The following is a 25,334-nucleotide window of genomic DNA, read 5'->3' as shown; positions in this document are numbered from 1 at the left end:
TTGATTCATCTTAAAATTTTCTTTCAAACATAAGTAATTCTCTGATATTCTGAGAATAATAAATTGGTGGTTTATTTCCTTTCTCTCTATGATATCGATGTTTTTAAATTAATGTAGTGACAGACCAAAGGTTTAGAACAAAATAAATCTAGTTTCAAACCTTACTTCAAATCTTATTTTTTAAAAGAAAATTTTATCTTTCAAAACATCTCAAATCTTATTTCCAAGCTACCTACTGATTATGTGGCCTTAGGCAAAGTTACTATCTTTCATCATCTTACAATTGAGATAGTAACATCAATGTCATACCAAAGAAATAATCAATATAGTGCCAATTATTAAATATAAATACTAATATAAATATTAAGCATTAAGTATAATATATACCAACTTCCTGAAACCTATTATTGATATAGACTTACTTATTATATCTCCAGCTAAATATGGCTTAAGAAAATATACAACCATTCTGACTGGTCTCACTTTAACTCCTATCCACTAGCCAAAGTGGGCACTTAAGGCTACAAAATAACCACATTATCAAGTACCAACCAAATCTCTTTTCCATACCCCCAGATATACTTTCCCTCTGCTTCAACCCCAACATTTGCTCTGGATCTCTACTTTCAGCTGAAGATCTATCTTTCACTGAGCAAACAGAACATTTGGAGTCTGCCACCATAACATATGCCCAGCCACCACCATCTGCATCCACATACTCTGAGTCTCATCTGTTCCCAGAGATGAACTCTACACCACCTAAAGCCAATCCCTTTGCTTGTGCATCAGATTCTAAAGTCTCTCTCCTCCTCAAGGACATTCCTCCAAAGATTTCCCCTTTTCTCCTCTGTCATCAACTTTTTGCTTTCTACTGCATCATTCTCATCAGAAATAACATGCTGTTACTTCTCCTATTAAAAAACAAAATAAAAAACTTGTGCTTAATCCACTTCCCCAGCCAACTACCTCCTCATTTCCTTGCTTACCTTGGTAACAAAATTCCCTAAAACAGTTGTCTTCTACTTGCTGTCTCCGATTCCACTCTTCCCATTCTTTAAATTGTTTAAGTCAACACTTTATTTTTAAAATGGTTTTATATTACAAAATAGCTGCAAAGAGATCCCAAATACACCACACCCAGTTCCTCCTATTCTTAGCATCTTACATTACTACGGTACATTTGCCACAACTGAAGGGCCAACCCTGGTATATTACTATTCACAAAGCAACACACTGAATTCAGATTTCACTAGTTTCTCCCTAATGTTCTTTACCATTTTCAGGATCCGGTCTAAAATCCCGCATTACATTTAGCTGTCACATCTCCTCAGCCTCCTCTGGTCTGTTAACGGTTTCTCAGACTTTCCTTGTTTTTGAGACCCTAATAGTTTTTTGTTTTTTTTTTTTAAAGATTTTATTTATTTATTTGAGAGAGAGAGAATGAGAGACAGAGAGCAGGAGAGGGAGGAGGGTCAGAGGGAGAAGCAGACTCCCTGCTGAGCAGAGAGCCCAATGTGGGACTCGATCCTGGGACTCCAGGACCATGACCTGAGCCGAAGGCAGTCGCTTAACCAACTGAGCCACCCAGGCGCCCGAGACCCTAATAGTTTTAAGAAGTACTGGTCAGGTATTTTGTAGAATGTCCTTCAATTTGGGTTTTTTTAATTTTTTTCTCATGGTTAGAGTGTATTTTGGGGGATCACAAATGCCTTCTCATCACATCATACCAAAGGTACATGCGATCACTATCACTTACCAATGATTATGTTCATCTTGATCACCTGACCGAGGTAGTGTCTGGCAGGTTTCTTCACTGTAAAGTAACTTTTTCCCTCCTTCCATACCCTGGAAAGCAAGTCTTAAGCACAACCCACATACAAGGGGTGGGAGCTAAGCTCCACCTCCTTGAGAGGGTACTATCTACATAGATTATTTGAAATTCTTCTGTACAGGACCCAATCTCTTTTAAACCTACTCCATCAGGAGCCTCCTATCATCATTCTATTAAAAATGATCTTACTGAGGTCACCAACATACTCCAAGTTACTAAGTCCCATAGTAATTCTTAATCTTCATCTTACCTAATCGATCATCAGTATTTGTCAAGCTGACTACTCCCTCCTTCTTGATATACTTTCTTCACTTGGCTTCTGAGACACCATACTCCTGTTACTGTTCTTGTTTTGTTTTGTTTTTTTCCTTCTCTAGTGGCTCCTTCCCAATCCTTTGTGAGTTCCTCTTTTCTCCTGACTCCTTAATAATGGAATACCCAAGAGTTCAGTCCTTCATCTTCTCTTCTCCATTTTTACAAATTCCTTTAGTAATACTATCTGATCAGGTGGTTATAAATATTATTTGTATTCCCCAAAATTTATCTCCAGGCCAAACCTCTCTTTCAAACTCCAAACTCAAAAATACAACCATTTACTCAATATCGCAAAATGTATGTGAGTAAACACTACAAATTAAATATGTCCAAAATCAAATTCCCAATCTCCTCCACTCTAAACCTAGCTCTACCTAAAGATTTTGCCAACACAGTGCATGGTATATACAACCATCTAGCTGCTAAAATCAAAACATCTTGGAGTTACCTTCAACTTCTTGCTTTCTCTCTCCCTTCACATCCATTCATCAGGAAAGCATGCTGACTCTACACTCCAAATCTGATAACCTGTCACCACCACCAACGCTGCCATTAAATCTCGCTGTATTAGTGTCATAGCTTCCCAACTGGTCTCCCTGTTTACACCCTACAGTTTATTCTCAAAACCACAGTCAATGTTATTCCTCTGAAATGTGTCACATCATTTCACTCATCATATTCCTGCAACAGCTTCCCACTTCACTTAAAATAAAAGCCTAACACTTTACAGGGGCCGACCACAAACCCCTGACACCTCTGTGATCTAATCTCCTGCTTCTCTTCCCCCTTCTCACTCCACTCTAGCTTTACCCTAGCTTTCTTATTATTCCCTGAACTGACCAGTAACTTAATACCTTTAGACCTTTGCTCTAACCTTTGCCAAGAATGCTATTTGCCTCACCATCTTTTTATTAAGACCAACCTTCAACCTCCACCAGACTCCTGATTCCCTTAACCCAGGTTCTTACTTTCTCTTCAATGCATTCACCTCCCTCTATCATACTAGATGATTTACTATTTATTTTGCTTATTATCTATTATGTTTTCTGCCACTAGAATGTAAACAAGGACTCTTTCTGTTGTTGTTCACTTATTTATCCATAAAGCTTAGATCAGTGCCTGTTACACAGTAGGTACTCAATTAATACTATTAAGTTAATAAGCAAGTTATTTATCTTAACAGGTCGTCTTGCTCTAATCTTCTAACTTCTCTTAGTTGAAAAACCATCTCTGCACTAAACCTGACAATCACTGTTCACCCGCCCAGACCTCTTTCTTAACAATACCAGGTAATATGCCTTGAGTATTCACTATGTACTAGGCACTGTTGTAAGCACTTCGTATGTTCATTCAATCCTCACAACAACCTTATGAAGTAAGTGCTCTTCTTGTCCCCATTTTACACATAAAGCCAAGTCATTTCCCCCAGCACACATCTAGTAAGGGAAGAGAACCCAGGCAGAATTGAACCCAGGTACTCTGCTTTAGAACACACATTCTTCACAGCTCAGCTGCCCTTCTCCCCACAGACCTGGAAGAAGCAGTCTAAGAAAACAGCTAACCTCGCTGACTGAATAGGGATAGGCACAAACGGTCTGAGAGTGCAAGGAATTTAAGCTACAGTAAGCGAGAACTGAAAGGAAATGCTGACTTGGCTCAACGTGGGGGAGCAAAGCAGCAATGAGAAAAGCAAGAAAGCCAGGGTACACAGCTGAAAGGATAAGAGCGTATGGACAGAAAGAGAGAAGAAATGAGATACCATGTAAATTCAAACAAGACAGGCCGACAGAGAGACATGAGCTTATAGGAACCTTTAAGTCCTGAAAGAATTGTCTGATAACCTGAAGTAGGATTCGGTTGAGTTCTCTATGCTTATAATACTTCTATTGTTTAAATGGCTATGTGCTCGCTGACACAAAATCATCTCTAACTAGAACAATTTCCATATTACTATGGACTTTTTATAAAAATCCCTTTGTTACGATAAAATAATTAAATTAATATGGAAGGCAGTACCTTATAGAAAAGTGAATTAAGTTTGGGAAAAAACAACCCAGACATCGGTCTCATTTTTATCATTTTATTAACTACATAACCGTGGGCAACCTCCCTGAACTTGAATTACGCCGTCTATAAAATGGGAATAATAACACATGCCCAGCTAGTTCCAAATGTGACTGTCCTAAATGAGATGGTATCTGTGATGGGCTTTGAAGAATACAAACTGTTCCACAAACGTTACCTAGCGTGATGATGATTTCAGATGGGAACTCACCTGAGTTCCCTGTAAATGAAGATATAATGTCTTTTTTTCCCAAAGGTGAGTAACATAGTTATTCAAAGATTTACTGGCTGGTGATAAAAATTACTGGTTGGGTCTGTATTTGTCTATACACGTGCACACCACCATAATAGCCAAAATAAATCAACGTGTGCAGATGTTCCTTTAGCCATATGCAAAGACATTGATAACGAAAGGGCATTACTGCCTAGAAAGATCCAGTGACTGAGGAAGAATAGTTAGCCTTCACTGAAATGGTGCCAAGAACTATGATATAGTCTTTGATAAGCTCCTACTGCCTCTTCCTATCCTGACCTGACCTGTGCAGTGCCCTTAAAGGACAATGAAGTCAGGAAAACTGAAGAACTGAGAAGTTGGGTCTTTCTCTTAAGATGTCATAGTAAACCAATGGCACAGCCACCGCTAAACTCAAGACACTTCTGAGGTCAAAGCTGTTTCTATCGCACCGTATTCCTGTTACGCTACTTGTTTAAAATGTTTGGAGAGACTGTTAAATCAAATGGCATAAGAAAACTTATATCAAGAGTTGTAATATAGAGATAGTTCACAAAATAAATAGCAAGCTTCCTGTCCTGCTTGGGATTCACAAAAGGAGAACAGTACAATGTAACAAAAGCAGGAGGACTTCCGACTTTTCACTCCACTCTCCTTTTTTCTTAGCCCTCCTGATGATGAAAAGAAGTTAACCTATTCTCAGACACGTAAAGATAATACCTAATATTTCTATACCAAGCAGCAGAAAGGAAGCTCTGCAAAATGAGGGAACTGTCCTTCGAATGTAACTTTCAATCGTAAAACAGTTTGCTATAAGCAGAACTCAAACACTGCCGAAGTTCCACATTATAATATTTTAAAATCTTAACACAGGGAAAGGAACAAGCAGTCCAAAATCAGAAGTAGATGTTCACCTGGCTTCCAGCTGTCTTTACCTATGACTCAGCATCATTAACCATTTGCCTACTTTCACCACTATCTTTGATAGTGTATATCTGAAAATGTCAATTTTTCCTAGAGCAACTTTCAAACTACACCACCTCTACAAGTAAAACAGATGGTCAACAGCCTTTCCCTTTCTCTGTGAAAAAAATTCCTCCAAGCTCTCACTTTTGGCACTAAAATTTCCATAAAATGGCAGGTTGACGCTCCCATGCAATCCTGGGTTTCCAAGAGAAAGGAAACTTCACATCTTTCTAAATTTTAGGACTATACGCCAATGTGCCAGATCTTCAGTTTGCCAAGATACTGTTCTCAACATGTGTGTAATATCCCTCCTCACTTTGTGAGATTCTGTAAGCTTCCAGAGAAATGTGACGATTGCCTTTCTCTCACATTTCCTCAATCCCAAATCCCCAGACTTGCATGCTGATGAAGAGTAATTTACCATTCATATACATGAGGTATCTCAAATACAAAAGCAGAGTCTAACACTAACCGTGGACAATAAGTGCCAATATGCTTGGCATCGATGATTTATGCATGTGATTTCATATTGTATGTTGTATCTGAACTGCCACTCATTTAGATAGGAACCTGATGTTGACTATACTCTCTCACCAACAAGTTTGTTTTCATGTAATTGATGGCAAATACGACAAATTTATCACAACAACTTTGGAAAGGAAAACCAGTTAAGCTGGTGAAAATAATGAGAGAGAGAGAGAAAAAGTGACTTTTCAAAAATGTAATAGATTTCTCCGAAGTGACCAAAGAGAAAAACAAATGATTTGTTTTGCACTTGCACCATTAGAACTCCATTAGGAAGAACGTGATGGACCATATAGAAAGTTATAATTAACTCACAAACAGGCCCCAGAGCTTAGGACGTCTGTTCACATATAGCCTTGGCTGCCTCCATTAAGAGAAGCTTTACCTCAGTAAGTCCAATATTCTTCCTTTTAATGACATTCTGCAGGGAGTTGCTCAGAGTTCTGGTTAGCAACAGGTTTGTAGATTTGCGAATCATGTCATCGACTTCAGTTGAGCTGAAAAAGAATTCTCGAGTCAGTCATCCCAGGTAGCAGGATTACTTTGCAAACAAACAAGGTGCCAGTGGTACTTCTGAGAACGATAATAATAATAATAAAAACAACAATAATAATAATGGCAGCAGCAAATAACATTTATTTTGTGCCAGAGATTAGATTCTAAGTACTTTAATATATCAAAATTCATTTAACTTCACATTCGTGATACTAAATACTTTTACTAGTATTTCTAATTTACAGATGAGGAAATGAAGGCACAGAGAAGTTAAGTAACTTGTTCAAGGTCACACAGTAAGTACACAGCACAAAAAGGACTTCAACACAGGCCATCTAGCTCTAAAACCCACAGCATTTAAACACTATGCTATACTGTCTCTCAGGGTAGATAAAGAATTCCCCAGCATGATTTCTCATCCTGAAACCATTATTTCTCCTATACTTCCAAGTTCCTTCATAGGTTGTTAATATTTATAATTTTCCAACATGGTCTCTCTATTGGCTTCCTGCACCATTAGCTGGTAAAGGCTCCTAAGAAAAGATATCTCTGCTCCTGTACTGTCATCTTTCATATAATGTCTATTTAGCTCTGATTCCAAAATAAGTGTTTCAGACCAGCAGTTTAATTATACATAAATGTCTTATAATTCTTACTATCCTCAAAGTGATCAATAAAGATATTTTCTCTTTTTTTAATTTATTCACTCATTTTTAATCCAATGGACATTATTAAGCCCTTATCATGTGTTGTTGTTTTAAGTAAACTCTACCCCCAAAATAGGGCTCAAACTCACAACCCCAAGATCAAGAGTTGCATACTCTACCAACTGACCAGCCAGGTGCCCCAATAATGACATTTTCTATACTTTAAAACATAAAGACAATTATTCAATAGCCATCGTTATTTTTTTTAAGATTTTTATTCATTTATTTGACAGAGAGAGAGGGAATACAAGCAGGGGGAGTGTTAGAGGGAGAAGCAGGCTTCCCGCTGAGCAGGGAGCCTGACGCAGGGCGAAGGCAGATGCTTAATGACTGAGCCACTCAGGCACTCCTCAATAGCCATCTTTATATGCAAAGTTTAAAAAAAGACAATAGTCCTGTAACCAACAGACTAAATTCTAGACCTATACATCCTTCATGAGCCCCTGAAAGCATCACCCAAGATGGCTTTCTATAAAAGACATCCTCTTAAGACAAGTATTTCTTCAATGATAAGGTTACTGTAATAGAAATACTAGATTATAAACATCAAGAAATAACTGTAAATAGAGATTTGTGAGTTCTTTGTATATTTATTACTTGTGGACAATGGTCACAAAATTTATCTCATTGATTTCTCTTTCTAGAAAAGAAAATAAGAGGCTTAGTATAGTCAGATTAAAAATCTTACAATTCTAAATATATAGGGAGGCTACATTATCATGCTATGTGGAAAAAAGAAAAATACTAAAAAGAAATAAGACTACAGAATGCAAGGACATAAATCAGGAAAAAAAGATACATCAAAATATTTTCACAGGGTCCATACAAAGATACATTTAATTGACCAATACCCTCTAGCTTACTGCTAACCTTTCCAAAATTATTACTGAACTGAAATACTTCATTCCACAAATATATGAGGGGCTGGGAATTGTGTTGATGGAATAATGAGATCAAAATGGTGAATGAACAAAATAGTCATGGTTCCTGCCTTCATATATTAAACTCATAATTACATCAGGTCAATTGTAATATGAGCTACAAATAAGTAAAGGTGGCTATAAAAGTGATTAACACAGGTGCCTAAAGTAATCTGGTGCTCCTGATATTAATCGCTCTCATGACATCCAGTACTGATTATGTAGCTCTACTATGGTTTAAGAAGATCTAGCAGAAGTTCCACATTTGGATATGATGTAGAAGATCAAGAAAGACCACCATTACTTTCATAACAACAAAAAAGTTAGGTCTAATCTTAAAAGCTATATTTTCCTTCAATGTCAACAAAGTGTAACACACACACACACACACACACAAATGTATAACTGAACAAAACTGCACACCACACTGGGACATGCCTTTGAAAGGTGAGCAAAGGGTAGCAGTCACTTCCATATCTGAGGGCATTTGCCTAATCTGGGTACAAATGGATAAGGGATAAAAGACTAAAACAGTCAGAGGCTGAAAGGCTTTGCTGAGATGAAGAGAAATAGACCAAACCTTTAACAGTATGGGCTACTATTACAGTTTGGAATCCGGGAGAGCCTCAAAACAAAAATAAATTAACTGACGCAACAATTCTCCCCTACAAGAGTTATGCTCCATAAGAAATGGTGAGGGTAGTGTGAGAAATCAGAGAGAGATCTTGCAAATTCTGCAAGGGGTTTTGGATTCAGGGCTACTGAAATGCAATCCAAAAGAGAGAAAAAACTAACTAATGCTGAAACACAGCCCAGCTCAAATACTGTTAAGATTAGAGATAAGCTCCTGGATGAAAGCTTTGGAATTTCAGAGTTGGTCTTATGCACAAAGAGACTTCTGCAATAGCATTTGAAATCAGAAGTAATTTGAACCTAACTAAAACTGAGACATTCAGTTCACTCAAGTAATGATGAAATCTCAATGATCCATCAACCAGCTAGGAGTTGCAGAAGAAAAAAAGAATGAGAAAGAAGACATATTTAAAGAAATAGTAGCAAAATCATCTCTAAACATGATAAAATATTTCAACCCACAGATCCATGAGGTTTAGTACATTCCACACAAAATTAGTATAAATAAAACAACACTTAAGAATATCACAGTCAAATTGTAAAGTCCAAAGACAAAAAGAAAATCTTAAAAACAACCATAGAAAAAAGACAGTTAAGTTCAGAGGAACAATAGGAATGATAGTTTATTTCTCTTCAGAAAACAATGGAAGCAGACAGTGGAACACAATCTTTAAAGTGTAGGGAAAGGGAAGACTATCAACCTAGAATTCTATGGCTTAGAAAATATATTTTTGAAAACAGAGATGATAAAAATACTTTTAGAATAACTTTTAAATTAAAGTATTTTAGAGGGGCGCCTGGGTGGCTCAGTCAGTTAAGGGTCCAACTCTTGATTTTGCCTCAGATTGTGATCTCAGGGTCCTGGGATCAAGCCCTGTGTCAGGCTCCATGCTGGGGGTGGAGCCTGCTTAAGAGTCTCTCTCCCCCTCCCTCTCTGTACCTCCCCCCATACCACTCTCTCTCTCTCTCTAAAAAAAATTTTTAAATTTTAAAAAATTAAATATTTTAGAAATATTTTTTAAAGCTAAGACAATCCAATACCAGAAGATATAATCCTAAAGGAAATGCTAAAAGAAATTTTTCATGCTAAAGGAAGATGATACCAAAGGGTTACCTAGATATGTAGAAAAGAATGAGAAGGCCTGAAAATGGTACGTATGTGTACCAACGCTACGCAAAATTAAATAAATATAAATTTTTTTCTTGAACCTTAAAATACTATTAAATGTTAAAAGCACAAACAATAACATATTTTAGAGTTAAAAAGAGGTGTATATGTGCAATATATACCAACAACATCAAAAAAAGGAGTGAGAAGGGGCGCCTGCGTGGCTCAGTCGGTTAAGCGTCTGCCTTCAGCTCAGGTCATGATCCCAGGGGCCTGGGATCGAGCCCCACATCAGGCTCTGGGAGCCTGCTTCTCCCTCTCCCTCTGCCATTTGCCCCACTTGTGCTCTCTGGCTCTCTCTGTCAAATAAATAAATAAAATTCTTAAAAATATATATGCTAAAAAAAAGGAGTGAGAAAATAAATTACTTTATACTGTTGAAGATTCTTAAATTACATGCACAATGATATAATATCATTCAGGGTAAACTATGATAAGTTAACATTGTACACTGTAATCCCTAGAGCAAGCACACAAACAATTAAAAAAAAAAAAAGAAGTTATATTCAAGTAAAGCCAATAGGAAAAATAAGTCATAATACTAAAATAACCTAATCAAGAAGAAGGAAGGAAAACAGGAAAAAATGAGCCAAAAATGAATGAGACAAATAGGAAAACAATAGCAAGATGGCAGGCTTAAGGTTGACCATATCACTAAATTCATTAAGGTAATGGAATAAACACTCCAGCTAAGCAGACTGCATAAAAAACCAATATGCAGGGGCACCTGGGTGGTTCAGTAGTAAGCTTCTGCCTTTGGCTCAGGTCATGAGCTCACAGTCCTGAGATGGAGCCCCACATTTCTCCCTCTCCCTCTGCCCGTCCCCCTGTGCTCTCTCTCAATCTCTCTCAAATAAATAAATGAAAAATCTTAAAAAAAAAAAAAAACAATATGCAACTATTTGTTGATTCAAAATGACACATTTTAAAATAAAGACACATGCCCAGATCTTATGTTTAAGATACCACTCAACACTAAAAGGAAGTGGGCTCCTTGGATAAATCAATGATACCATGGTTAAGTAATGTCCCAAAATGTGACAAGAATACATCAACAAGGCATAGGAGCTAGTCTGAAATGGTTCACATGCCCTAAGTCTGGGACAGTCTGAGCATCAAAATAAATATAGTAATGAACCAAGTGAATTAAGTAAGAATCTGTGAATCTCATCTGATGATAGGTAGATGATAAACAGGTAGGGAGATAGAAGATAGGTAGCAAGGAAGCAGATGGGGAAGGACTCCTTAAAAGAGAATTCCAAGTAATACACAAGGAATTAAGAAACCATAAGTTAATTAAGAACCATAAGCCAGTAATTATCCAAGTGAAAAACTGATTCAGGCAAGAATCATTAATGGATACTATAAGGGGGAGGGATATGAAGAACATCTGATAACTAACAGAATACAAAGTATTTCAACATAAACACAAACATGACATAACAAAAAGAAAATGATAATGATAATTATACAGGGAGAAAAGACAAAATTAATATAAATATGTCTTATAATACTACACACACACACTCACAGAGATACAGAGCGAGAAACAACTAGGGAGGGAAGGAAGGAGGGGAAGATCCCATATATACCTTCTATATAAAGAATTTCCATTTATTTCATGTCTGCAGAAAGACTACAGGTCCGTTGGCAATGAATTATCAGCTTCCGTTTGGCTAAAAATATTTACTTTGTTTCTGGAAGTTACTTTGCTGTCTATAGAACTCTCGCTTGATTTGTCCTGAGTCCCTGAAGCCTGGCACACCATCCTCTCAGGCTTGCCATTTTTGAGAAGTCTGCTATAATACTTTTCACTATACCTGCATGTAGCATCTTCTTTTTTCTAAGTGCCTTCTGCTCTCTGATGGGTTCCAGAAAAAATTTCATTTTGTAGTTTATCTGTTTTGTTTTGTGCTTTTTTTCATTGTTAGGGAGGAAACAATACTCTTTCCAGCCTTCTATATTGTAAATAGAAGCAGAAATATCTCACAGTAATTTGCTTTAAAAAAAAAAAAAAAAAGTCCTATGCATGTACAGGATTCACATGGAAGAAAGACTAAAAGAAAAAGATTTCCCAGGTATAAAGAGTGGTTATTACTATGTGTTAAAATTTTGAGTCTTTCAAATTTTTCTTCTTTGAACTATTCTCTGTCTCCTAAATTCTTTACAGAGATCCAATTTTATAACTTAATAAACTGTGTGTGTATATGTGTGCGTGTGTGTGTGTGTGTGTATTCCTATTTTTTAAGTCAAGTGTAAGTGCTACAACATTATTTTACCAAAGACATGCATTTATTTGCTATCTTTAAAAAAAAAAAAAAAAAGAATTTTCTTTCAAACAGAAAGAGTTCTGTGTCCTCAGAATTCATACATTGTTTTTCAATATTTCTAATGCTATTCAGCATCTTCTATCCAAGGTAAAAGAGAAAAGTCTTATAAGGAAAAAAATATGAGTTTCATTTACAAGAATAATTATCTTTAAAGCTTCATAAAAATCTCAATACAGCAGTTTTTCAATTTTAAGAGTCTTGTGTTTAAGAGAACTAATTGTTTTTATACATATTATTCTCATATCCCAAATTATAATCTCCCCCCATGACAGCTATGATTGTCAAAGTGGTCTCTGTCACTGCAGGTATATATAAAGCAAATATAGCCTAGAAAATAAGGTAAATGTAAACCAAAGAGTAAAGGCAGCTGAAAAATCTTCCCAAATTGAATACTTATTTTTGTCAATGTTAAACATAATGGGGTTTTCAGGCAAAAGCTCAATATATTCAAGCAAGAAAAAGACTTCTGAACAATTTACTCACAGTATCCCTTTACCATATTACCTTTCCTCCAACACAGGATAGAAAGAGTCACAATGTGAGGAACTTGTAATATTTTCTATATAGTAACATACCTGACAGTACCCTAGAGATCATTCTTGGTTATTAAGTCATTTGGCGGTGGTGGAGAAGGGGGGCCCCAAGGGGTAAGAAAAAGTTTTGGTTTGTAACTTCCAAAGATAAGCTCATCTCCACGCAACCATTTCCATGAAAACAACCTCATTTTCAAAGAAAAGAACAAATTAACTGTACAAGCCCTATGGTTCATTTTTTACTTAGTAAGAATGATTATCAAACAAGTGACTCAAACTATTTTCCAATTATGTTTACTTTCAGAGTTGCGTGGCATGCCATACATTCCATTCACTCATTCTTTTTTTTTTTTTTTTTTTTAATTTACTGAGCTGGTGCAGGGGATGTTGTGCTGAACAAAACATTAAATGTTTCTACCTTTCAAGAGGCCTTTTCTAACATCCTTAATTTGCCTCAATTTTTGGCTCCTATGTTGCTGCTATGTCTCTCCATCATAACACAACTATCACCAATTGTTCAGTTCCTCAGTTAGATTACACACTCCTTGAAGACAGGGAACATATTTTCAGCATCTTAATGTCCTCACTACCAAGCATCATCTGACAAATAACAGTGTACCTATAATGTAAGACGAATAAACCAGTAGATAAATAAACAAAGGAGCCTGCAGGCTAGCACATACAGAAACACAAAGATACAAGTACAGCAATAAAATCTAAGAGGAGTTTTGATAACAGCATTCACGAAGTACAGAAAGAGCACAAAGGAGTCAGGAGATCAACTCCATTAGGGATGGAAGTGGTCAGAAAGGTTTCATTCATTAAAGGCTTAAAGTGAACCTGGAAGGATGGTTAGAAGCTAGTTACAAGCACTAACAAGGAAAAGGTAATTTCAGGTAGAGACAGTCATGAGGAAAGCCCAGTATAAAAAAGCATATTAGGATCAGAAAACAGCAAACAGGTTGGTAGGACTGAAGCATGGAGTGACACAGAAATTAGCCTGGGATATGAACCTGGAAAGGTACAAGGGGGACTAGGTCAAAGAGTGGGGGAGGAGGCAGATGGATAACTGTGTCAGGCTGGAGTTTGAATTTTATGCAGTAGGCCATGAGAAATCCTTGGAAAGGTGAGCAGAGTAAAGTTAAATGATAAGATTTTATTTTAGAAGAATTACTCCAGGGAACATACAGAATAGAATGAGGAGAAAGGGCAGATGGTTGGGAAAGCAAAGCTAGACATTTCAGAATAATTAGGAGACTATTTAAGTGGCCCAAGTCAATTATAACTACAATGTGAATGAAAGAAGCCACACTGGGAAGAGAGAACTTTAAAGAAAAAAAAGCTGCAAATAAAAAACACAACAATCCATTTTGTCACCAATTAGGTTTAGAGAGGCTAATTTACAAAAGAGCACTGCCTTCATTTGTTAAATGGGAATAATTAACACTTAACATTGTGACAACCATCGGAGACAATGCATGTAAGAATTGTAAACATGGCAGTAATCCTTTTGTTGAAGTTGATGCTGACCAGATTTGAATTCTGGCTTAAACACTTACTCCTGATGAGATCTTGCCATTTGCAACGACGTGGATGGAACTGGAGGGTTTTATGCTGAGTGAAATAAGTCAATCAGAGAAAGACATGTATCATATGACCTCACTGATATGAGGAATTCTTAATCTCAGGAAACAAACTGAGGGTTGCTGGAGTGGGAGGTGAGGTGGGAGGGATGGGGTGGCTGGGTGATAGACACTGGGGAGGGTATGTGCTATGATGAGCACTGTGAATTGTGCAAGACTGTTGAATCACAGATCTGTACCTCTGAAACAAAGAATACATTATATGTTAAGAAAAAAAAAAAAAGAAGAAGATAGCAGGAGGGGAAGAATGAAGAGGGGTAATTGGAGGGGGAGACGAACCATGAGAGACTATGGACTCTGAAAAACAAACTGAGGGTTCTAGAGGGGAGGGGGGTGGGAGGATGGGTTAGCCTGGTGATGGGTATTAAAGAGGGCACGTTCTGCATGGAGCACTGGGTGTTATGCACAAACAATGAATCATGGAACACTACATCAAAATCTAATGATGTAATGTATGGTGATTAACATAACAATAAAAATTTTTTTTAAAAACCACTCCTGTGTGATCTTGATAACGTTACTAAACCTCTCTCTGCTCACTTTCTTCCTCTGAAAAATGGAATATACTTTCTAGTACCTCATAGATTAGTACTATTTTCAGTTTTACAGACGTTTTTAATATATTTGTAAAGTGTTTACAAAAATAGAGACCAATGCTTGAAACTTTGTTTTTAATAAAAATAGTTAATAGAAAATAAGGAGTTGAAATGATTCTTAGATTTCTGGCTTGGGTGAATGGTAGTATCATTCACTGAGAGGAGGGGGTTCTTCTAGAAAAGACAATAATCTTCTAGAAAAGACAATCTAAAAGATTGTCTAAAATACTGTCTTTTAGAAAAACAATCATAATGACTATTCCCCTTAAATTCTTTAAGATGAGCTAAGTAGTCTAGGTGTTTTGAAAGTCAACTCTCCATATTTCAGCACTTGCCATGGTATATTTTCATGTCTAATATCCTCAGTACATACTGTCAATATCTGAGGGCAAAGAACTGTGTCTTTTACTTCTGCATTCCCAGTAGGCAGGATGTATCTGGGACATAAATAGGCTTGGTATACATTAGTCAAATAATTTATCTTAAAGGAGATGAGGATACCTTCAACAAGTCCAGAGAGTATTTGGAAAGAAGGATGTTTCCAAGGGATTATACTTGCTACTCCCCTGGTGGCCTTAAAATCTCATCAATTTTAGTAAGTAAAAATTAATATACTGTTTTCTAGTGACTTCTCACTAACAAAAAAAGTGTTGAAATGCAAATCTACAATGAAAATAGAGAGTAAGCAAAGTAATAGAAACAAAAACAAATTATTTTCAAGTTTCCAACTTCCCCTTTTACCATGACTTTATAATATGGCAGATGCCATGCTGTGAATGGCTAATATTAATACTTTCAAAATCAGAGCTGAAGGGGTTATGCAAAGGTTTTCAGAATATTCATGCACGTTAAGAGTCACAATCTCAACATCTGTTACATTTCCACTGTTTCAAAGCATACCTTAGGTGAAGATCTTCCGAAAACTTCAGGCAGGCATAAATAAATTCTTTAATTTGGTTGTAAACTTTTGGCACAAATTCAGAGAAAGGAAACTTTTTTGGAAATGGTTGCTATAAATGCAAGAATGAATGAAAGCAAGTCACAAACCAACATACGTTGACAATACTTATAAATTAATTAAAATGCAAAAGGAATTAACAACCTCAAATTTAAGAAAGTGTTTCCAAAAGTTTCCTGATGCTGAAAAGAATGAGATATAAATTTAAATAAATAATAATTCAAATGTCTTTCAACACATGAGGGACCCAAAAAAAGGCTGTGGTAAGTATTCAGCAATAAAAACGAATGAATTATTGCTACATACACCAACTTAGACAAATCTCAAAAGCATCATGCTGAGTGAAAGAAGCCAGCCTCAAAAGGTTACCTACTGTATGATTCCGTTTATATGGCATTCTTGAAAAGGCAAAAGTAGATGGATAGCAACTACACTGGTTGCCAAAGCCTGGGGGTTAGGGCTGGGAGGAATTGATTAAAAAGGAGCAGCATGAGGGAACTTTTGAGGATGATGGAACTGTTTTGGTGTCATTATTGTGGTAGTACATATATGACTCAATACACTGTCAAAACCAATAGAATTATAGAGCATGGGATAATTTTTACTGTATGTTTGCAGAGAAAATGTCCTCAAACTATAATAAAAGCAAGTATTTCAAAGTATAAACAACATTGGAACATGCCCAGCAATACTCCTAACACTTCAGAGGTGAAAGGACCCTCAGGTCTTCTACTGATTCCCAAAACAGGAACTTCTGTTCTTCTAAAGCCCCAAAATCATTCTCTGAAGGTGTTCTAGAGGTCTAATGCATTGTTGGAGGTAATGCCTTTAATGAAACTGATAAAATGAAAACTTATAGAGGATGCCAAAGCAAACAGAATTTTATTTTAAAGTACTCTTACCTTTTCCAACTCTGTATCTTGGAATGGGAACTGTCCTACCACCTTTTTATACATTTCTTCACTTGTTACTGGTATAGGACTGTAATTGTCAGAATCAAGTATGTTTCTAGAAAGAAAAGGAAGGAAGGAAGGAAGGAAGGGTGAGCTGGTTAATCACTGTAGTGATCACAAGTTGTTTTCAGGTAAACTCAAATGGTTGCATGTATATAGCCACCAAAACAATGTTTTCCAGTCCCTAGCCTATTCCTTCTACAGTGAAGCTATCTATTTCAGGAAAAAACATCTTTAACAGAAGACCAAAAGAAAACTACACTCTGAAACAAAGGGAACACAATTATAAACATAGTCTCATAGTATTTGACATTTTTAGATGAGACAAAATTTCATTGCAACATGTAGAAGTCATAAGGCAAACGAGTAGTAAACAACAAAAGACTGTGTGCTTGGAAAAAAAGCAAAAAGGTTTTATTTGGGGGTTTTCTGCTTTGTTTTTAAAGAAAATATATTTGATTATGTTCTTTAATACTGTAATAGATCTTCTATTCTAACTTTCAAAATTGGCAGATGGGGAAAAGTAACTTCTATAATAAATCCAAATTATATTCATATACTTCATCTACTGTTCTGTGTTAAGGATGAACTTCATCCATAGGAACTGGCTCCTTAACTAGACTGGAAACTCTCTAAAAGCATACTATACTACCAAAATCAAAATCAAATTTACTGAAGGGATCGGATCAGACACTCTTTAAGACCATGGATATACGATGTTATTAATTTTCAAGGCTCTTACAGACATAATCCTCCCATAAACACAACTGTACCATTAGTAAGGTTAAAGGAAAAATGTAAGATCTTAAAGCTAGAAGAACTTGAAAACGGGGTAAGCTGATCTGGGGATAGGGTCTTGCAATAAAGCAAGAAGATCACTTTAAATAAGAGAATAAAGGCTCAAAAGGAGAAGAAACTCAAGTGATCTGACATGGGTTGTGTGCCAGGAAAACAGTCCAAGTAGATATTTGTCAGTGCAAGGTATAACAGGGTAACTGTCATATTACTGTATACACGATGCATGATGCAGTAACCATTTAAATAATACACTTCAGGGGCGCCTGGGTGGCTCAGTTGGTTAAGCGTCTCCCTTCGGCTCAGGTCACAATCCCACAGTCCCGGGACCGAGTCCCACGCTGGGCTCCCTGCTCAGCGGGGAGCCTACTTCTCCCTCTGCCTGCCGCTCCCCCTGCTTGTGCTCTCTCTCTCTGACAAATAAATAAATGAAATCTAAATAAACACTTCAAACACTGGATTGGAATAGGTTTCCTCTCTAAATGTCGAGAAGGAAGAATGTGAGGAATCACATGAGTAAGTCTTCAAAAAAGGTTCCAAAACTCCTAAATTATTCAAAAGGGCTCAAAGCTATTACCCTATAAGTGAACTATAGACTAGCCATGATCTTCAAAAAGAAAGTCAAAAAATGTATTAAGAAGACACAAAATGATCTGAATGGTATGAACTCAGGTATCTGACATTTATTCAAGATGGGAAAAAAGGCCAAAATGGGGTCTGGGGACTCTCCACACAGTAGACATAATACACTGAGATCAGATATCTTGGGAACTTTATTTGGGACATCTCTACAATTTGCTTGAATTCTGAATCATAACTTGGATCACAGCTGGAATATATAAGCCACACATACTTGTTGCTTATTTATGTGAGAAGCCTTATGCATGAACAGACACTAGCACACATGCGCACATGTACACATACACACCACCCAGGACTACAGATAATTTCTCACCTGAAGATACCTGCCCACTTCTTCAGCAGAGTTTCACTATACTGATCTCTGATTTCTAACAGCATGTCAAAAAGCTGATTTACAGGAAAACCATACACCTGAAACAAAATAAGAAAATAACTTCATTTTATAGGGTGATTTTTTTTATTAGCAACATGAGAGAAATCAAGCACTGAAATATATTATCATTCAATTTAAATGAAAGCATGACAGCAGCATGTTTCATTCCCACCTAATGTCTAGCGCTTATCTCTCAAAAATTAAAAGATACATACCAAAATATTTAAGCCAGGCAGAAAAAAAATAGAAAGATGAAATTTAAAATCAATATATACTGGGTACAGTGTCCACTAAGTTCTCCCTGCAACTCGTCATGTACCCTTAGCAAACTTCATGAACAGGGAGATAAATTTGAAATGCTAACCACTTCTAATGCTATCTTATTGGATATGATTCGTGGTTCAAATCAACAATCATTATTCAAGATAGTAGTTTTAAAAAACTCCAAAATCACTCAGGCATTGTATCTGAATTAAAGACATTTTAAAAAACTAAGGTAGTGAGTGGTTCAATTAATTCACTTGGCTCTGAGCAAAAAAAGGGGACTGGAACTACTTATGAGAATATAAACTGGTCAAGGTGATGACCAGGAAATGCTTTATAAAAAGGTAAGATCTAGCTCTAGGAAAAGAAGAAATACAACTAAAAACTAAAAGGCATTTATTCAAGCTGGGTAGACAAGGAAAAGATCTAGAGCTGATGAACACTAATCTAGGTAACTCTATGTAAACAGAAGTCACAAACCTGAAGTGTGTCAGCAAAAAGCACAATGAGGTTCTTCAAATCTAACACGAGGTTTGGATCAGAGCAGTAAGACTAAAGGAAATAAAAGACAATGAGGAAAAAAATCTTAATTATTAAAAATAAAACTAAATTTTGACTTCATTCATTGCTTAATGCTTCACGTGGTAAAGGCTCTCTAGAAAGGGTCTAACCCTTTCCTGGCTCAGAATGACAACACATTTAGCAGGGAAGAGATGAGTAGAGACTCCAATATATCATGATCTACATTTTTAACAGTTGAAAATTTAAAAAAATATTTCTAAACAATTCTTCAGTCAAAAAAGAAATCAAAATTGATATTGCAGATTATTTTAAAATGAACAACAATATAATACTTGATATCAAAGCGTATGCAATGTGCCTAAAGCCATTTCAAAATACATTTATATTTTTAGAGGCAAACAGAAAACACAGAAGACTGAAAATAAATTAAGCACTCAACCCATGAAGCTAGCTCAAAAAGCCAAAATAAACCATAAGCCTATGAGAGATCAATTCTGATCAAATTATAAGCAAAAATTACATAGAGAAGATATGAAAGATTTGATCAATGAAACCAAACGCTCACTAAAAATATCAATAAAACAGACAAATCTCAGGCAAGCCTGATTAAACGAGAAAACAAAAGTAAAGAACAGAAGGAATACAAAGAGAAAATAAACATAAATACAGAGGAAAAGTTACAAACGAAGTCCATATATAATCTCTTATCAATAAAACTGAAAATTGAAATGACATGCAAGATAGGTTCTGTGGGCAGGATTCAAAGATGTATACGTCACTATGTGAAAAATGTGGAATTTTGATATTCACAGTCTCCTGATTACAGTTTGGTTCCTTCCTCTCTACTGGATCTCCCAATTTCTGAAAGAGGTGTGTTGAATTCTCCCACAATGGTATGGTTCATCAATCTCTTATTACTAACAGCTCTTGTTCTATACATATTGATGCTTGCTTGTCCTCTATAAAAAGGCTATTCGAAACTGATAAATTACTGAACACTACCTCTGAAACTAATGATGTACTGTCAGTTCGCTAATTGAATTTATTTATTTTTTTTAAAGATTTTATTTATCTGAGAGAGAAAGACCAAGAGAGCACAAGCAGGGGGAGAGGGAGAGGGAGAAGCAGACTCCCTGCTGAGCTGGGAGCCTGACGTGGGGCTCGATCCCAGGACCTGGAGATTATGACCCGAGCTGAAGGCAGACGCTTAACCATCTGAGCCACCCAGGCAACCCGTCTAATTCAATTTAAATTTTTAAAAAGGCTTTTGTCTTTTTGGTGGGTTAAAACTAGAATAATACAAAATATGCCTTTCTTCTCCCATTTAATAGTTCTATTTGCCTTGGAGAATACTGCCATTTCTGCTCCTCTTACTTTATTTTCACTCTTTTTAGGTCATCATAATGTAAGCAAACTATAAAACTGCCTCTTTGAGGCAACCCACAGAATGGGAGATGATATTTGCAAATGACACCACAGATAAAGGGCTGGTATCCAAGATCTATAAAGAACTTCTCAAACTCAACACCCAAAAAACAAATAATCAAGTCAAAAAGTGGACAGAAGATATGAAAAGACACTTCTCTGAAGAAGACATACAAATGGCTGACAGACACATGAAAAAATGTTCATCATCATTAGCCATCAGGGAAATTCAAATCAAAACCACATTGAGATACCACCTTACACCAATTAGAATGGCAAAAATGGACAGGGAAAGAAACAACAAATGTTGGAGAGGTTGTGGAGAAAGGGGAACCCTCTTACACTGTTGGTGGGAATGCAAGTTGGTACAGCCACTTTGGAAAACAGTGTGGAGGTGCCTCAAAAATTTAAAAAAAGAGCTACCCTATGACCCAGCAATTGCACTACTGGGTATTTACCCCAAAGACACAGATGTAGTGAAAAGAAGGGCCATATGCACCCCAATGTTCATAGCAGCAATGTCCGCAATAGCCAAACTGTGGAAAGAGCCGAGATGCCCTTCAACAGATGAATGAATAAAGAAGATGTGGTCCATATATACAATGGAATATTACTCAGCCATCAGAAAGGATGAAAACCCAACTTTTACATCAACATGAATGGGACTGGAGGAGATTATGCTAAGTGAAATAGTCAAGCAGAGAAAGTCAATTATCATATGGTTTCAATTATTTGTGGAACAAAAGGAATAGCATGGAGGACACTAGGAGAAGGAAGGGAAAAATGAGGGGGGCGGGGAATTGGAGGGAGAGATGAACCATGAGAGACTATGGACTCTGAGAAACAAACAGGGTTTTAGAGGGGAGGGGAGAGGGGGAATTGGTTAGCCCAGTGATGGGTATTGAGGAGGGCACATACTGCATGGAGCACTGGGTGTTATACAAAAACAATGGATCGTGGATCACCACATCAAAAACCAATGATGTATTGTATGGTGACTAACATAACATAATAAAATTTAAAAAAACAACAAAAACTACCTCTTTGACATTTCCTGTGATTGCTGACATGTTGAACCTATTCCATCTTATTTTCAGTTTTCTATTTACAATGATTTCTTCTTTCTTATTTCATGATTTTCATTGGATCATAGTTGTTTTTAATTAACTTACAGTGGTCATTAAATAAGTTATACACTTTCTTCCCACTGTTTACATGAAAATAATCCGGAATTTTCATTAAAAAATTTTTTTTAAACATTAAGTCTCCTTCTGTACAGATTCTTAAAAGCATTAAACTTTACAAATAACCAAATATCAGCTAATTAGATTTATCTATGAGTGTTACCCATTTTTTGCACATATTTTATTTAATCCTATCCCATCTTATAATCTGGATTTTTCATTTTTTATAAAATACCAATAAAATAAAGAGTAAACTTTGAATCCTCATATATTTGAAAAAGGCTTTATTTTGCCCTCAAACTAAAATGCGAAATTTCTGTCAAAGAATTATCTTCCATCCTTTATCCAGCTTGACACTCAATACAGCCTTCCAACTATAGGAATCCAGTCTTTCCTCATTGAAGGGAAATTTCCTTCTTTTAATTCTTTAATTTTTAAAGTCCCCTCCTTTGTGACTATCCTCTCTTTCTAAATCTCTATTTGATATAATCAAAAATTAATATCAGGTATCCATCCATGTTTCTTAACTTTCCTTTCACATTTTCCATATCTTTGGTTTGAAGACACCATATTATACACTTTCTATCGTGGGTGGCCCCAAGAGGCTGTCAAAATCAAAGTTCAAATTGTCTGAACTAACAAGTGACCTCAAGGCAAAGAAAGCTTAAGGGGTTAGCTTCTCTCTCTAGACTCTTAACTTCCCTGGATTTGGCTTGGTAATTCCTTAATATCCTTACCAAGCACTTGAGAACTACAGAACATTTTATATGGTATATATACAAAAATGCAGCATTTTTAGTAGTTTCCAGCTGAAGGGTTGATATGAATAACCTAGTCTCCTATATTCCTAAAACCAGGAATGATTATTATACTTTGTAAATTTTTCTCCTAGTCCATGAATTATTCGTATTTGCTAAAGAATGGCTATTCTATTTGTTTACTGTTATCTTCTATTTGATGTAACTGGTTTTCCTCAAATATTTTATGACTCTTGACTGTTCATGTTTTCAAATGAAGGACTAGGTTGATTATTTGATTAGTATGGATAACTTGCATGGGTTTTTCCTCTGTAAGTGTAAGTCTGTTTCCCAAGAAAGTGACTGCAGGCTCTTCGTAAGTGGGGGGAGGACGTAGGAGGGGCGCAGATGAATCACTTCCTTCAAAAGGTAGCACGAGAGAACTTTACTGATCATACTATTGTCTCTTTACATAGATGGTAAGGTTGGGCAAAGGAATTGGGTAAGCAGCTGGCTGGCTAAGATTTTTGGAAAGTAGACTTCTAAAATAATTTCTTTTATGATTTCTCCTAGGCCCATTCCTGCTCCTTGTATTTGTTAACTCTAAATTTAGAGAGTTCCTAGATTCCATTTGGAAGAATATCTCCTACTTTGACAATACCTCCCTCTGCCATATTTAATGTAATATTTTCTTGTCTCAGGTTCAGTTAATTTTCTAATTTCATTTGTTTTCTAAGTTCAAGGAAATTTTTCAAAACTTCTGGCCTACAGACGGTACTTTGCAGAATTTCTTTCTATTTTGTTTTTCCCCATGTTATTGGGTTACAAGAGTTTGGTTAGCAGAACTAGAAGACGAGTATACTCAGTATACCCTTTTGACTCAAAAAAACTTAAAATATGTGAGGGGGATGAGTATGGACATGGCATGGGTGTGTATAAAACCATTATCACGACACACTCTCTTCTACCTACCACATAACAAACTAAAATATCCAATATTTAGTATCTGTAAAACATGAGGTTTTGCCACACAGTATTACATTGTTCCATAATTTTTTTAAAAGATTTTATTTATTTATTTGACAGAGGGACAGCGAGAGAGGGAACACAAGCAGGGGGAGTGGGAGAGGGAGAAGCAGGCTTCCCGTGGAGCAGGGAGCCCGATGCGGGGCTCGATCCCAGGACCCTGGGATCATGACCTGAGCCGAAGGCAGACACTTAAAGACTGAGCCACCCAGGCGCCCCCATTGTTCCATAATTTTGAGTACCCTTTCAGTATTATCCCCTTCAGTATTATCAGATGATCGGTTTATCATATTACCCTTTCAGTATTATCAGATGATGTTTATCATATTATTAAAAACTATATTAGCAGATCTTCTAATATTGAATCATTCCTGATACAAACTTTCCTTTGTATTAGCAAATTATATTTTAATATACTGCTAAATTTGCATTCCAAGAGAGATGGACCATGTAAGATCTCTTTCAGGTTTTGAAATCAGCATTGAGAATACTATACATATTGATACCTGAAATATTATCGCTTTCAAAATGTTTCTAATTTATGCAATTACTAATAATTCAATCAGAGAAAGAGTAGTTTTAAATGTAACACAGAATGTTAGAAAGACATACAGATTTTTGATAAACAAGTAACAATCATTCAGATATAGTGTTTCTTTTTGAGATTTGTTTTGATGTTTGGGTTGCTCTTATTTTGGCTTGCTTTGCTGGGTAATATAATACAATAAATAGTGTCATGAAACAGAATTAACATTTGTGGCATCAATTACTCTTGTCTCCCCCAAATTCCTATGTTAAAGCCCTAACCCCCAGTGTAGCTATACCTGGAGATGGAACTTAGAGAGATATTTAAGGTCAAAGGAGGAAGGGCCCTGATCTGAAGGAATCGGTATCCTTATAAAAGAAGCAGGTGACACTGTGAAAAGGCCATGTGAGGACACAGTGAGGACACAGCCACCTGCAATTCAAGAGACAGCCCTCACCAGAAACCAACCCTACTGGCACCCTGATCTCAGACTTCCAGCCTCCAGAACTGTGAGAAAATAAATTTCTGTTGTTTGAGTACCAAGTCTATGACATTTCATTATGGCCATCTGAGCTGAATAAAATGAGAGATTAACACAGTAATGTTATTGGAAGTGATGAGTCATAAAAAATAAAGACAGAATCCAAGGAGTGCCTGGTCGGCTCAGTCGGTTAAGCACTAACTCTTGGTTTTGGCTCAGGTCATGATCTCAGGGTCATGAGATCGAGCCCAGTGGCAGGCTCCAGGCTCCATGTGGAATCTGCTTGGTATTCTCTCCCTCTCCCTCTGCCCCTCCTCCCACTTGCGTGCATGTGTGCACGCTCTCTCTATCTCTATCAAATAAATAAACAAAATCTTAAAAAAAAAAAAGAATCCAACCTCACACCCTATACTAAAATAAACTTTTTATGTCTGTGACGTATACATAAAAAAGTAACTCTGTACAGAAATACTAAAATCAAATATAGACA

The 25,334-nt window shown here is 36.4% G+C and overlaps 1 protein-coding gene across 4 annotated transcripts in view; it reads right to left on the bottom strand.

Annotated features, from left to right (window-relative positions):
* EXOC6B (exocyst complex component 6B) overlaps window positions 1-25,334 on the bottom strand; it is a 606,547-nt gene that overhangs the window by 280,780 nt on the left and 300,433 nt on the right. For all 4 annotated transcript variants that reach the window (XR_010405595.1, XM_064572330.1, XM_064572331.1 and 1 more), the window contains 5 exons: window positions 19,424-19,495; window positions 18,620-18,717; window positions 16,819-16,924; window positions 15,859-15,968; window positions 6,319-6,430 (listed from right to left, as the gene is read on the bottom strand). Coding sequence is in view for 3 of the 4 variants with exons in the window: in XM_064572330.1 (XP_064428400.1) it covers window positions 6,319-6,430; window positions 15,859-15,968; window positions 16,819-16,924; window positions 18,620-18,717; window positions 19,424-19,495 (498 nt within the window). In the remaining variant the exon portion in view is untranslated. The remainder of the gene's footprint in view (window positions 1-6,318; window positions 6,431-15,858; window positions 15,969-16,818; window positions 16,925-18,619; window positions 18,718-19,423; window positions 19,496-25,334) is intronic.

This window comes from Mirounga angustirostris, unplaced genomic scaffold (assembly GCF_029215605.1).
Source record: "Mirounga angustirostris isolate CCGP_5_RB_7025 unplaced genomic scaffold, mMirAng1.0.hap1 SCAF_10, whole genome shotgun sequence".
Taxonomy (NCBI): Eukaryota; Metazoa; Chordata; class Mammalia; order Carnivora; family Phocidae; genus Mirounga; species Mirounga angustirostris.
The sequence above is the reverse complement of the archived record's forward strand: the minus strand, read 5'-3'. Positions and strand labels throughout refer to the sequence as shown.